This window comes from Humulus lupulus, chromosome 1 (genome assembly GCF_963169125.1).
Source record: "Humulus lupulus chromosome 1, drHumLupu1.1, whole genome shotgun sequence".
In the NCBI taxonomy this organism is placed as follows: Eukaryota; Viridiplantae; Streptophyta; class Magnoliopsida; order Rosales; family Cannabaceae; genus Humulus; species Humulus lupulus.
In genome coordinates, this window is record NC_084793.1 from 254305960 (window position 1) to 254322271 (window position 16312).

General features: G+C 32.2%; 1 protein-coding gene across 4 annotated transcripts; it reads left to right on the forward strand.

The window, feature by feature from the left end:
- Positions 1–12524: 12524 nt before the first annotated feature.
- On the forward strand, positions 12525–16126 carry LOC133831810 (uncharacterized). 4 transcript variants are annotated; one of them, XM_062262227.1, is made up of 7 exons: positions 12530–12864; positions 12966–13033; positions 13262–13327; positions 13895–13982; positions 14096–14185; positions 15221–15302; positions 15409–16126. In XM_062262227.1, the coding sequence occupies exons 4-7, from the start codon at positions 13912–13914 to the stop codon at positions 15502–15504; spliced, it is 339 nt and encodes a 112-aa protein (XP_062118211.1). In that variant the 5' UTR covers positions 12530–12864; positions 12966–13033; positions 13262–13327; positions 13895–13911; the 3' UTR covers positions 15505–16126. The 4 variants fall into 4 exon arrangements, with proteins under 4 accessions (XP_062118219.1, XP_062118214.1, XP_062118207.1 ...); XM_062262235.1 differs by lacking the exon at positions 13262–13327 and having other exon boundaries at positions 12525–12864; XM_062262230.1 differs by lacking the exon at positions 12966–13033 and having other exon boundaries at positions 12525–12864.
- Positions 16127–16312: the final 186 nt, after the last annotated feature.

Below are 16312 nucleotides of genomic sequence, written 5' to 3' on the forward strand. Positions count from 1 at the left end.
TTTCAAAATAAAATTGTATAGTTAAACAATTAATTAATTCAAAATTAATCAATTGCCCATAACTATCTCATAATTATATTTCTTGCCTTGAAAAATTAATCTTTTTGCAATTAAGTCCATCTCTCTACAAATCTTTTGGTTTGACATCCTTACCCTTGATAGTGTAGGACAGAGGTGACCTAGGGACCATGAACTTATAATATGAAGCTCCAATAAACCAGATTATTAATGAAACTCTTTAATCTAATATTCTTATTTATTAATTCCAAGATTACTCCAATATAAATATGGAATTTCACTCTAAGTATTTATAGAATTATATTTATAGAGTTTTCTTTGTAGTCCATTGATATAATCAATCAATGTAGTTATTGGTTCGTTAAATAGAGCTGGTCAAAATTATTGTTTTACCCTTCTAATTACCTCTTGTTCCTTAAGTACCATTAATTCATGAGCGAATAATTAATCTATAATCAAATTATAGATTTGAGCTCAATAACTATTCACTTCGAGAATTAACCCTTAAGGGAATAATTATTCAATCCATTAGGAAAGTATGGATTCGATTATTGTAAATCATGTTCCTAGCCATTCATGATATTGAATATCCAAAACAAAAGTCACTAGCCTCATTATATTAAGAGACCTTAACGAGCGAATCAAAAGATCCAATAAGCAGAAACATGAGTTCATGACTACTCGAGATTTAGACTGGTCTACAAATGATCATCTATTATGATAAGAATTAAGTGTTTATGGAAAACAAAAAGTTTATAGATATAGTTAATTCATATTGGTCATGTCATATATAATCTCTATTATATACAATACATTTTCCAAGATGTCTATCCACATCAGTAATTTGAACCTAGATTACTTGCATCCTGTATGCTTAGTAAACCGTACTAGTAACCATTCATTGAAGATTCCTTACTTTAATATGTTACTAACTATTTTATTCATTGTATATGATCTTAATTCTCTCATACTAATACAAGATCATGTCCTCATAAATGAATATGAAATTTTCTTGATATTCATATAAATTATTCAAACAATAATTATAACATTCAAATATAATAAAATTATACTTTTATTTAAATCAATAAAATATCTTTACATATTTTTAGGGCATAAATCCTAACACATACAAGGTCCAAAAGACATGAATTTAAACATTTGTCTTATTAATTGATTAGGCCTACTATAATCATGCAAAAAAATGAGTCTTCACAAGTGGAATCATGCACAAAAGAGGAAGTTAACTTTCATATTTTCTAGTGGTCCCAAATAAAGCTTATCAGATTATGAATGTTTTATTTTGCAAAAATACTATATATTACCAAAACATATGGGCCATCACTATATGCAACTAAGCCCAATTTCACAAATGTCATTTTATAATGATGCATGACATGCTAATAATTGGATGAGCCTAATATGTTACTATATGATCATGTATTATTAATTTATGCAAATATACCACAATAATAAATAATTTTGCAAAAATAACATAATTAATTAACATAGAATTCATCAAACAAAATTCAATATAATTAATTAAACAATTTGTAAAATATTAAATTATTTAAAATATAATTTATCAAACAGAATTCGATTTTAAATAGTTAATTTAAACTAGGTTGTTAGGAATGAAAATATATATTTTTTAAAAATATTTTCACCAATTTTAAAATATCAAAAATATCCTTTAACAAAAATATTTTAAAATATCAAAATTATTAGATAGCCAATTTTAATATTTTAAACAATAAAAATATCTTGAATAGTTTGATAACCAATTTTAATATTTTTATGATAACAAAATAAAAAAAATATCTTAAAATATCTGAATTATCAAATAACCAATTCAAATAATTTTTAACACATCAAATATTTGGAATAATTAGACAATCCATTTTAAATATTTTGAATTTAACTAGACAAAATATCTAATTTAAAAAATCAACCAAAAGATAAAAATATCTATTTTAAAAAACCTCAAAAAAATCAAATTTAATTTTTTTTATGTGAATAGAGCCCTGACCGTACGAACACCGTACGGATCCGTACAGCCCCGAAACCCGGCAGCCTCCTTGGCATGCATGTCAACAGCCACCCTCGTGGTGCACTCAAACAGTCCAAAACAAAATTCTTTGCACTTTTTCAATCCCAAAAACTAAAAACTACCAAATTATTGTTAAATATACACAAAACATAAAAATGCATCAAATAACATGTTCCATCCAATTAACATCCTAACATCTCAATCAAATTCATACATATTCAATCAAAATAAACTAGCAACCTATGACTCTGAGGCGAGTTGAAGGAAATACATATCACATGATCTTGTTTATTTTCATGTGATTCACATATTATCAAACAAACATGCAAATTCCTAGAATATGCTCATATGAAATTGACATCATATAGAGTAAAGTAATTATTAGTAACTTACATAACGTAACGGAACTGGAACAACTCCTCATTCAAGTCCTCTAACCCTTTCAATCTTGGTAGTAGCAGGGTATATTTAAGAACTTGGACTGGATCAACAACACAGTTATCCTCACCAAACCTTCGATCAACCTAGAACTAGTGTTAGTTGGTTCTCAACACATAAGATAGATTCTAGAAGAGAAGAAGCGAGAATGGCTAGAAGAGTGTAATTCTAGAGTTTTTTATGACTGAGCACTTACCAAAACTTGTTCTCTGTCAACAGTCATTTGTAAACCCTAGATATAACACTCTATTTATAGACACATCCATGAGCTTATTTTCATAATTAAATTAATTAAAAAATAAAATGTAAATAAGGGCCTATCATGGCTGGCCCACACCATATGGGTTGGGCTCATGATATGTCTTAAATTTAAGGCCCAATGGACTCAAATTCAAGACCCTTTTATTTATACATTTTATAATTAACTAATTAAATCCTTATTCAAATCAACTATTTATAATTTGAAACTCGATTTAATATTATGTTATTATTAACAATATGCACAGTATTCTCTTTTATTCTCTAAATCACATATTTGTGTAAAAATTTCAAAAATTGGCCTAGTCAACTTTAAAAATCCTAATTGATAATTAAATCAATTAATTGAGTCATTCTAGATGATTTACTCAAAGGTGATGCGGGGACCATGAATCCATGAAATCAAGCTCCAATAAGTTACTTTGAATTTATTTAAAAATAATTTCACTACCTTATTAATTCGTTGTGACTCCACCATAGAATCGAAATTGCACTCTTGAATTCATAGAATGCTTTGCACAAAATATAAATACGTTATCCACTGTTACAACCATTATCGTCATTGAAACCTCTATAGATGATTTACTAATGAGATTGGTGCTAATTAACGTTTTACCCCTCATTTATGCTTTTATCCTTAAATACCACTAAGTTCCTTGCAAATGATATTTTCGTAAACTTAATGACAAAAATTAGATCTCTATCATTTAACACTTGAACTAAGCTACAAGAAAATCATCATTTCACTTCTTAGATAGACGCTACAAATTTCATATCTATGATAAATACTCTCGCTCAATTATACTACCAAGTCCCCAATATGTAAGTATGAGCTAGTCCGTAGGGTACACTACAAGAAAAAGACTCTACAGCAATGACTTTTGTCGTCGCTGTAGATAAAGAATTCACCGTTGTAGATATACAGTGATGACATGTCGTCGCCAAAGTGCGTCGCTGTAGGTCTGTATGTGTAACAACCTACAACAACGACATGTCGGTTGCAGTAAGAAATCTCTTTTTTAGGTTGCACTAAGATATTGCGACGACATGTCATCGCTGTAGATGGTTACAAAATTTGAAAATTTGAATTTCAAAAACTCCTACAACGACCACATGTTGTCGTTGTAAGTCTGTCGACCACCCACATCTACAACGACAATATGTCGTCGCTGTTATGAACAAGTTTCCTAATACACAGCGGAATAGTGATGGGATGGCCCAATGTACAACAAAAAAAATTGTAACATATTTAAAATACCTTTAAATATGCGGATCCATTAATATACATACATTAATCATAAACAAGAAAAGAATTTAGAACATTCCTCTTGATGCCTATCAAGTGTCCTAGCTATCTTTTCGTAAAATAAACGATCTTCCTATCCAAGCTGCTCCCAGATACTCACACCAAGATCTTCCACAATGTTCTCTACACCTCAAGAAGTGTATGGGCACTTAGAGAATAAAGGACGGAATTTTTTTGATTCAACATGATGTACGCAACACATGAGATCAGGAGAATAGGCCTGAGATTGGTTCTGTATCTTTTTTAGGGAGAGATAGAAAATATCGTTCTTTTTCTTAGACCGAATAAATTCAGTATCTTATTTATTTTCTGATAAGTCTAACTTATATGGAAAATATTTAAATTTAAAAAATAAATATGTAACCAATTTACAATTTATCTTTTAATTAATTAATTATCTCATTAATGAAAATATCAAAAACTAACCTTTCAATTTTCCATTCATTACTTAATTAAATAAATAAAATTGAAAAATCTATCCCATATTTTTATATAGCTGTACGCCACACACAGTTCCGGGACTGTGTGTGTCGTGCAGCACCCTATAAATTAGGGATGTTTGATTTTTTCCAAAACTATTTAATTATTTATTCAAACTACCTTATCAGATAAAACCCAACAACCTGATAATTAATTCAAATTTGAATCTATCATCTTTCTAACTAATTATCAAATATAATTAATTATTTGAATAAATATCAATCTTTGAAGCTCAATCCAATTTTAACTTATTAGATTATTATCTCCCACTCAAATAAAGATATTTAATTAATTCTACTAATTCATTAAAACCAATTGTAATTAAATACTAATTTCAAAAATTAAATATTTGTTATATTATAATTTTGAAAATTATAATAAATTAATTATTCATATAATTTGTAAAATTATAATAAATTATTATTTATATAATTTGGAAAAAAATAAAATAATTAATTATTAATTAATTATTATAATTATAACTAATTTGTAATTAATTAATTAATCACTATTACTACATAATTGCATATTTGGCCCGAAGAACAAATTTCTTCTTAAATATGTCTTTTCACTAGTTTTACCCTTTATATCAACTCTTGCCTTGAATAGTGTTGATAGAGCCGCTGTGGGGACCTATGGACCTATAATTCCAACCACCAATAAATTTGTGATTATTAATTAAACTCTTTAATTAAATAATATTAATTTATTAATCTCATGATTACTCCACTATTAATATGAGACTGCACTCTTGTAATTATAGACATTTCATTTACTAAGTACTTTATAATAATAAAGCGTCCATTGATATAATCATTACATACAAATCAACCCTTTAATAATGGTTCATAATTAATTGGGAATAAAATTACTGTTTTACCCTTTTAATTATATCTTGTTTCCTTAAGTACTATTGACTTCACTAGTGAAGGTTAATTCATAACTAAATTATGAATTTGATCTCAATAACCTTTGAGTCCCAAAAGTCAACCCTTAAGAGAACCATTATTCAATCTCCTTCGAGAAGGTATAGATTCCATATCTGTATACTATGTCCCTAGCCATTTACATTAATGAGTTCCCAAAACAAAAGTTTCTAGCTTGATTATTCTAACAAACCCTAACGAGTGAATCAAAGAACTCATATAACATAAGCAGGAGTTCATAGTAACTTCAGGATTAAGATATTTAACTAAGTATTAATAAACATATCTGGTCCAGTTCTATATATTCTCTAATATATAAAGTACTTCCACTAAAGTGTCCTACTACACTAGTAATCCGGATCTAGATCACATGTATTCATAATACTAGTGGACCGTACTTGTAGTAATTAATCTAAAGATTCCTTAACTTTATTTTATTGCGAACTATTGAAGTTCATTTATCTCAAATAGAATCCTCCCGTACCAATACATGGTTAGATCACATATATGAAGTTAGGCATTTTTCTGATATTTACTTAATATTATCATAGAATAATATAGTCCATAAAATATATGCATGAAAAAATCAATTTATTTATTTATTTCTTAAAACAATGTCTACTACATATGTTTTTAGGGCACAATTCTCAACAATCTCCCACTTTCCCTAAAGCAAATGAGGCATCTCTCTCATTCCCATGTTTCTTACATGCTCCTTAAAAGATTTCATGGATAAAGTCTTTGCGAAAGGATTTGCAAGATTATGCTCGGAAGCTATCTTCATAACTGCAACATCTCCTTGATGAACTATCTCTCTGATCAAGTTATATTTCATCTTGATGTGGTTTCCCCTCTTGTGACTCCATGGTTCCTTTGAGTTAGCTACTGCCCCACTGTTGTCACAGTATTGGACTAGTGGCTTATCCACATCTGGCACTACTTCCAGATCGGAATAGAACTTCTTGAGCCACACAGCCTCCTTAGCTTCTTCACATGCTGCTATATACTCAGCTTCCATGGTGGAGTCTGCAATGCTGGTTTGTTCAACACTTCGCCAGACTACTGCTCCTCCTCCAAGAGTAAACACTGATCGAGAAGTTGATTTCTGATTATCTCTATTTGATTGAAAATCAGAATCAATGTAACCAGTGGGGTTCTAGTCTCCACCTGAATATACAAGCATATAATATCTAGTATTTCTAAGATACTTGAGAATATTCTTCACTACAATCCAATGACTCAATCCATAATTGGATTGATAACGACTGATTATCCCTAGTGCATAACAGATGTCAAGTCTTGTACATAGATTAGCGTACATAAGACTGCGTACCGCTGAGGCATAGGGATACTATTTCATATCTTCCTCTTCCTGAGGTGTTTTGGGATACTGCTCCTTGGAAAGGACTACTCCAGAATGGGTTGGCATATCACCCTTTTTGGAGTTTTGCATATTAAAGCGTTCTAGCACCTTATCAATATAAGTTGCTTGAGACAGTGCCAAAGTCTTGTTCTGTCTATCTCTAAGAATTTTAATGCCTAGAACATACTTGGCTTCTCCCAAATCTTTCATTTGGAATTGTTCAGCTAACTAGTTCTTTACCTTTGATAATGATGTTACGTCATTGCCAATCGGTAATATATCTTTAACATAAAGAACGAGGAATACTACTACACCATCTTTGATTTTTTTATAGACACATGGTTCGTCAACATTTTGTTCAATACCAAACGTTTTAATTGTGTCATTAAATCTAATATTCCAAGATCTAGAAGCTTGTTTGAGTCCATAGATGGACCTAAGAAGCTTGCAAACTTTTTCCTCTTGACATTTTACTTCGAACCCTTCTGGTTGAGACATGTAAATGGTTTCGTCAAGGTAGCCATTCAAAAAAGTTGTTTTGACATCCATTTGCAAAATCTCATAATCCATGCACGCTGCAATGGATAAGAATATACGAATGGATTTTAGCATGGCTACAGGAGAAAAAGTTTCTTCATAATCAACTCCTTCATTATGTGTGTAGCCTTTGGCTACAATCCTTGCTTTGAAAGTCTCTACTTTCCCATCCGCTCCTCTTTTCTTCTTGAATATCCACTTGCAACGAATGGGTTTGATATTCTCAAGTGGATCTTCAAGAATCAACACAGAATTGGAATACATCGATTCCATTTCTTGGTTCATTGCGTCTTGCCATTTTTCCTTGTCAGAATCATTCATTGCATCTTTGAGTGTCAATGGATCGTCTTTGTTTGTGTCAGACATAAGAATTTGAGTTTCGCATTCATAGTATATGGGTACTATTCTGACTAGAACTAGCAGTTTCCTCTTGCCATTTTTCATTTGTTGTTGCTGGTGACTTTGCAACGTCATTCGAGACCATCTCCTCTAGTACAACCTTACTGCGAGGTTTGTGGTTATTAACATAGTCATGTTCAAGAAAAGTTTCATTTGTCGATACAAATGTTTTATTTTCTTTTGGACTATAGAAAGTTCCACCTCTAGTCTCTTTGGAATATCCCACAAACATGCACACTTTAGAGCGTGATTCCAACTTCCCGGTCTTTCCTTTAAGCACATGTGTAGGACACCCCCAAATGCGAAAATGGTGTAAACTAGGTTTACAACCATTCCATACTTCCATGGGTGTCTTCTGGAGAGACTTAGATGGAAAAACATTCAATATGTACAGCGCACATTGAATCGCATAGCCCCAGAATGATAGTGGTAATGATGAGAAACTCATCATTGATCTAACCATATCTAGTAACGTTCTGTTCTGTCTTTCTAAAACACCATTTTGTTGTGGCGTTCCAGGTGCCTTGAGTTGGGATTGAATGCCATGCTCCCGCAGATGGTCCTCGAATTCAAAATCCAAGTACTCTCCTGTAGTGTCCCAGAATTTTACTTTGCTAGACAGTAGTAGTAGTAGCTGTAGAATTTTAGTTTTCGTGAATATTGGTCAAAGTCGGGATTTAGTTAGAAACTCGTAGAAATAGTTATGGATTTTATAAGTTTAACCCATGGTTTAGAAATATTAATTTTAACATAAGGTTTGATTAATATCGTTGGTCTTAAGAATATAATTTATTATAACCTAAGGTTTAGATAGAATAATTAAGAGCGTGACACTTGTCACAAGCATGTTTATTAAGAATTTAAGTATTTTGATGAATAGTTTAATTAAAAGAAAGATCTGGAAGCTCTACAACCTTCCATTATCTATTAGGATCACGTTTTACACAGTCAAAGTAGTTTTTGATCAATTTCAAATTATCCTGAAATGTGCAAAAAATGTGTTTCAAATATCAGTGTATGTCGATATATCGCAGCTATAGGGATCAATATATCACCTATGATTGATACGGAAAACAAGTCGACTTCGGGCGAACGAAACCACGGACCCTCGATATCATGGTAGGGGCAATATATCGCCTACCCTAGGCGATATATCGGCTCCAGTGGCCAATATTTGAATTTCGTAGAGTTCTGAACTAGAAACAGCCTTCAACAACCTTGACTCATTCCTAAACGTTTTTTACTGAGTTATGGGCATATGTTGAATAAATAATAATTTATTCATTTTTAATCATTTATTTATTCATTGAAATGGGAGTTAGTTTCACTCCTTGAACTCTATAAATAGGACCTTTCCTCAGCCATTTCATTCATCATTCAAGCATAGTTTAGAGACTCCAAGCTGCTAAGATTATTCTAGAGAGAAACACTAGGTTTTGGGGGTTAAAGCTTTCAAATCTAAAGCTATTTTAAACACTTGGGAAGTAAGTTTTTGTGTTTTCGTTGTTCGAGGTATAGATCAAGGTTCTAAGCTATCCAAGGTATTCATTATCTTCAGGTTTAGTTCACTGTAGTTTCTATTATTCTTTCATTTTTCTTCAAATCCTAACTTTTGATAGTGACTTTTGGTTAGGTGTTCAATTCCTTTGAAACATAAGGTTTCCGGTAAGTTCTTATCTCGATGGTTTGGATCTTCTCTTAAACTTCATTTCCTTAGAAACTTATGGTTTCTTTATGTTTGGTTTTAGGAGTTCCAATCCCGCTCTTGTCTCCAATATTCCAATTTTTGGTAAGGAAAATTAGGTAGTTTAGTATTATGACTTAGTTTATGTAATTTATGATATAGTTTATGTTTGTATGACCTAACATTTCAGGTACAATAAAGGGGTAAGTGTGTCTAGATCTATGCTCTCCAATGATGTATGACGGACTATGTCCAGTAGGCTCAGTTGCTAAAACTTTATGACAGACCTAAGTGATCCGGTGTATGACGAACTTTTGTCCGGGGCTTAATTGCCACCCTTGTATAAACACTTATCTTTATATTATATTTGACTTGTTATTATGACCTATAGTTATGATTATGATTTATGACTTAAACCCATAGTTATGACTTATGACTTATGACCTATGATTTGTGATCTATGACTTATGATTTATGACTATGATTATGACTTAGATTATGATTTATGATTATGACTTAGGCTATGATATGACCTATGGTTTTGTGATGTGATATGATTAGTATATTTAAGTTTTTGTTATGACTCTAGTAGGATATGTTTGATTATATGATTATATGACTAACGTTTGTATGTATTTTCCTTTCTGGGCTTAGAAGCTCACCCCTTATGATGTTATTATTTCAGGCAAATAATGATAGAAAGGCCGGTGGCGAGGGGGACCTAAGAGCTTCGTGATCTACTCGTGGGGATCATATAGTCGAGGAAGATCAAATGGGCCTATTTTTTTTATAAAAGCATGTTATTTTAAAGTTTTATATAAATGTTGCTCATTTTTGTGTTAAAGACAATTCTTTTTATTTTTTTGTAAAACCGTGGATCAATGTATGTATTTATTTTCATGTTTTTATTGAATAAAAGAGAAATATTTATGATTATGACCCAACACTGTGTTCTCGGTAATCTATGAGAAACTAGGGAGTTACAGGTGGTATCAGAGCCCACGGCTATATTGGTTCTGAACATTCCCACGAAATACACACGATTGCTACAAAGGACCTACTCGTTACCAAGTAAGTATACACATTTTTTTTCCAAATATGTTTGTAATGTTTTCTTCTGTTATTTTTAGAAATTAGCCCAATGGACTCAAGTGTGGTTAGAAAGGTTAAATCTATAAGAAGAATACCAGACCCTGAGTATGATAATGGATCTGATGTGGAGGATTAGACGTATATAAGAACGCATCGTTAAATTTATGATGTTTTAGAAATTTTTCGCTAGTTTGTAAATTTTTTTTATGAAACCTATTTTTTGCTTTTATTATTATTTCATTGTGTAGTAAGTGTTAAGAAAATTTTGGATTCAGTTGAAAGTGTAAAGTTTAAATTCCTCTCTTATGGGTTAGCCCATTTGTGAAGGCCCATTTGGTTTGCATTATTAGATGAATAACAATTAATTAAGCAGGGGTTCAAATTCCTGTCTTTTGGGTCCAAGTGGAAGTTAGGGGGCCTTAGTAGTGGGTACTGTAACACCCTCAACTTCAGGGACCGTTACGGTGCGCGTTATAAACAGTGCTAAACTCACTAATCGAGTTATTTGGCCATAAATGTGTAACTAAGTATGATTAGCGGTTTAGGGATTAAAAATTTTGGTTAAGATATAACGTTTCATTAGAACGTTTAGTGTATACATTGGGATCTCATAAATATAATTTAAAGGTCTATTATAAGAAAATAATTATAACTAGCCGATCTAAGCGGCAAAACAGGGTTTAACCCTAGTTCAGCTTTCAACCATTGGCCGTGGCGGTCGAGCAGCCGCATATGTACACGTCCTCACCTAAGCTCTTCAACTCAAGGATGGTCCAACTTTCTTTTTCCTTTACCTGCAGCACATACCACCTGTGAGCCGAAGGCCAGCAAGAAAACTCAATATGCACATGAACAGTAATAACATGTCATTGAATCATAATGTCATGCCTAGCAATAATAGCTTTCATCATGAATGCAAATAAGTTGAAATAAATGATTATGGGGTCCTGCATCTGAATAGATGACTAATGAGTCAATCTCTGGGGACCTGCTTCTTTGATAAATGACTTGTAAGTCAATCTCGGAGTGGGTGACTAATGAGTCACACCCTGTATAGGTGACTAATGAGTCACACTTTGTATAGATGACTATGAGTCATACTCTGTACAGAAGACTAATGAGTCTCACTAAGTATAGGAGACTAATGAGTCTCACTCTGTATATGTGACTGATGAGTCACGCTCTATATAGGAGACTAATGAGTCACGCTCTGTATAGGAGACTAATGAGTCTCACTCTGTATAGGAGACTAATGAGTCTCACTCTGTATAGGTGACTGATGAGTTACGCTCTGTATAGGAGACTAATGTGTCTCACTCTGGAGGTCCCATACCCTCCTAGCCATGTGACATGCAGGTCACCTTAGCCATTCTGGTTCTCTATTTAAATAACTAGCCCTTAGACTAGACAAGCACTTTTTAATTTTCATCAAACTTGAGGTCAGTCCGGCATTAATACTCATTTGAGCCATTCAATACAGATTTCGATTAGATCTAATCTTTTATCGACTTACGTTGACATGCTAAGGCTGTACTTGACTTATGAGTCAATCCCATGTGACCAGTGCCCAGTACCACTGCCGAACTTGACTAATGAGTCATAGCTTCATAGTTGATACTGACACCATTTCCAATCCCTGACTAATAATTCAATGCTTCCTCATTTAGGTAGTACAAACAGACATATATTATATTTCAAATAATCAGATATAAGGCATTTGGCATGCTCATTCAGTAATCAGAAGCATAATTATAATCATGCACAATTACAAAGACTCAAGATCTGATCAATCTCATAATTAACATTCATGCCATGCCCTAATCTCATGTATCTTATGCATTTTTAATGCAATCAATATCCACATATAGAGCACTCAACATGCCTCATGAATAATCATGCATGTCAGATATGGGGTGCAATTTTCTTACCTCTGGATCGAGCGAGAATTAGAACAAGAACGACCCTAGCACTACAACAAAAACCCATTTCCATAACACAAAAATTTAACTCTTTTCAAAAAGTATTATAATATATATAAGTGTATATGTATATAGGCAGGACTTAATTGGCGCCTAATTTTCCCTAGCCCCCCAAAAATTTTCACACGGTCCAATTGACCAAAAAAAAAGTAAAAAACCCACCAGTCGGTCCCCATTTCCCCTTTCTCTCTCTTGTTTCTCTGTGTTTACCCCCTCTCTCTCTCTTCGTTTACCCGCTCTCTCTCTCTTCATTTCTCGACCAATCTGCCCAGGAGGACGACGACGACGCTGTGTGTGTCTTCATCACCTCGACGCATGGTGGAAGCAAGATCTGGTATGTTTCCTCTTGGATTTTTTTTCTTATTTGTTGTTGTTGTTGATTGGTTCATGGTAGTCCTTGGATTCCCACCTAACCGTTCTCCCTCTTTCTCACAGGTTAATTAACTATATATATATATATAAATCTCATGTTTTCTTATCCGTGGAGTTCTGATAATATGGAGGTCAGAGAGACCTTTATTTTTTCTATATATTAGCAGTTTACAAAATCAAAATCATATATATAAATATGTATATATATATATGTATAGTGGAACTAGTAAAGTTATGATTCTGTGACTTTTGTTTTGATTTTTTTACTTTGTTTTGTTTGCTGGCATTATTTTGTAGTTGGAACTTGGGTAAGAAAATTTGAAAATGAAAATGGTTTTCTTTTATGAATGTGATTATAGGGTTTCTAACAGATTGGAAGTCATTCACTTTGTGGAGATTTTAAAAAGTTGATCTGCATAAGTTTGGTAACGCTCTAACTTGCAATTTGATTCTTGGTATATATGTTATATCACTTTGTCGAACCACTGCTAAATTTTGAAGTATTGTATTGACTATTGTAGAGTTATTTTGTTGAAAATTTATGTATTTTTGTGACTATGATGCCCAATTAGTTGTCGTGTTGCATTTGAGTTGTGTAAGGTTTATTCTGCCATATATAGCTTGTATTGCCCTAAGCTATTGCAAAAGTTCAACTTAAAAGCTCTGTTTTTCTCCCTTTTTTCTCTCTGTTTACATTGTTGATTTTGGTGCTAATACTAATAATATTGAATCTATACCTATATGAATCTTCAATAATAAGGAGTTTAAGGCATTCTTCTCACCCTCCACTCTTCTTTGTGATTGGTATTTGTGGCTGTAATCTAAGATGTTTATGGGAAGGTGTTTCTGTTTTTGTTTTTGTCTTTCACTACATTTTAGAAGGAGCATTTTTGCTACTGCCTGGGTTGTAATACAGATGATGACTGTCATCTTTTTATTCATACAACTTGCTTTATCAATAGAAAAATAATATTAAATCTATACTTATTCAGGGCTGAGGCAACTAAAGATGATAGATTTGGAGCTTTCAGTAGGTCACAGTAAGGTCTTGTTGACCTTGCAGCTGCTTTATTTTATCGGGTAGTTATTTCTATTCATGTTATAAAAGTTGTGATTTATGTAAGATTTCCTGAGATAAAGATTCAGGTAAGAAGTATCTAATGTGATTTTGCTTCTTAGGCTTATGTTAACAGAGATAAGCCATCATCATCTGCGAAGCGGGTGAAGAGAGAGCATGCTGATGCACGTTTAAGAGAAAAGCTCAAAAAAGGAAAGTGGTTATGGTAAATCATAAACTGATTGATTTGGCAATATCAAGGTTCCTTTTTTGTAATTGTTATTACTTTTTATAAAGAAAATGCAACAATTCTCCCCTTCCTTAATTTAGGAGTCTAATAGTTTATGAGTTGTGTGATGTGAACATTGTAAAATATATTAAGGGAAACTAAATATATAAATAACCACCCTGGTTACCGGTTTTAGATGAGCTGTAACAAATTTTTGTTAACTTTGGATTAGGAGGTTAGGCTTCTTAGTGTGACGCAGGACGCTTTGGTTAGAACAGTTATCATTGTCTTGTCTATATTGATGCTCATCTACTGAAACGAGGCTCTACTCTTTATAGGTTTGGAAGTATTTTTGCTTCATATGTTCAGAGTGGACTGCAGGAATTAATGTATTAGCATTTTTTTTTATGTGTGGAAAAGGTAGAAAGAAGTTCAAGAAAAACTTGGTAATGTACGGATGTAAGTAGGGGATGGAGTAACATTTCTGGACATACTAGTCTGGAGATTTTTTTTTTAAAACAGAGTTTAGCAGCTAGACTATGTGAGGAAAGTGGTGATTTAAAAAAAATAATTGGTTAGTATCAAGGATGAAAAAATCGATATTATCGGTGATATTTCTTTCGAAATATCTGAATTTTCCAAGGTTCTGATATTTTTCTGAGTATAAAACTTTATCTGTCAAAATATAGCAGAAATATTGTGGAAACATTGATGAAATGTCAGAAATATCAATTTAATTTTGAAAAGTATCAAATAAAACATAAAAGAAACAATTTAAATCATATTTTTTAATATGAAAACATAATTGATAGAGACTCTTGCAAGTAATCTTTGTAGAGTATCTTGTAACCACTTTAACATCATTTATGATTTTAGCAACTATAGAATGAAATCTTGTGATAGTTACTACTCTGAGGTTATGATAGTTTGTTGTGGACTCTGAGGTATTAAATAGTTTGTTTCTTTTCAAATTCTCTCCATCTCCACCTTTCTTTTGTGAGCTCATACGTTTCTATATTTTTGCATCTAAAGGAGTTTGCAAGAACTCTCTTTTGTGTTACTGCTACCAGATTCAGAGGATGCAATTTCATCTAGTTCTTCCTCTTTAAATGAGGTACACATTTGGATTTTTATCCTGATAGATTTTGTCTTTACAAACCTTAAGATTGAATGCTTTATATTAACTTCATTGTTATATTAACTGGTTTGTTTACATGTAGGAGTCTTCCATTTTAAATGAGCACATGGTTGTGCTGTTGCCTGGAGCTGTTTATGCTCTTTCTGTTGGTTATAAGGTATTTGGTGATCTATCTTAGTACTAGCTGGCTATAAATTTATACATCCAGTATTCACTACAAAACTAAAACTAGATAATTGTTGTTGTAGACAGAAGAACTTGAGCAGGACTCAATGCACGAACTTTTTGAATGCTCCATTTATGTACTTGCGAATATTGATCAGGTTTCCTCTGTTAAGGTATTGGGGTTTTGTATCATTTCCTTCAATTTTCTGTTTTGCTTTTCTTTGTGTTTTTTTTTTTCTTGTTTATATTAGAAATTATATCTTTTTTCCTCATTAGATGAATGTTACATGTATGTATATATGCATTGCTGAGTTGGGCCATCTCAAATTCCATGGATATGTAGAAGAAGATAATTGTGATCATATAGTCTAGTAAAGCATGCCACCCTGTATGCACCAGTTTTTTCTGGCTGCATACTTGATATTTCTTTCTGTATGTAATGAATTAGATGCTAATTTTTTTAGCAACAATTATCTGGTGGGTTATAGTAGAAATATCAATTTTTAACTTCAGAATGTTTGATTGAAAAAGGTATTTTAAACAATCACGAGAAATTCAAGGCAGATTGGGTACTTTGTGTATATTTTTTTTTACCAAATATGTATTATATTAACTTGATGTGGACCTAGTCTTTATGTGTGTCATATACTCCAAAGGATCTCTTTGGCACTACACTACTGATTTATAATACTAGAAGAACCATATATTATTTATATTAGAGGATCTCTTTGGCACTGCACTACAGGCCTACAATGACACTAATCATTTATATTATCATGGATTTTATTCCAATCAGTATATTGTGCTCTGCATTTTGTATA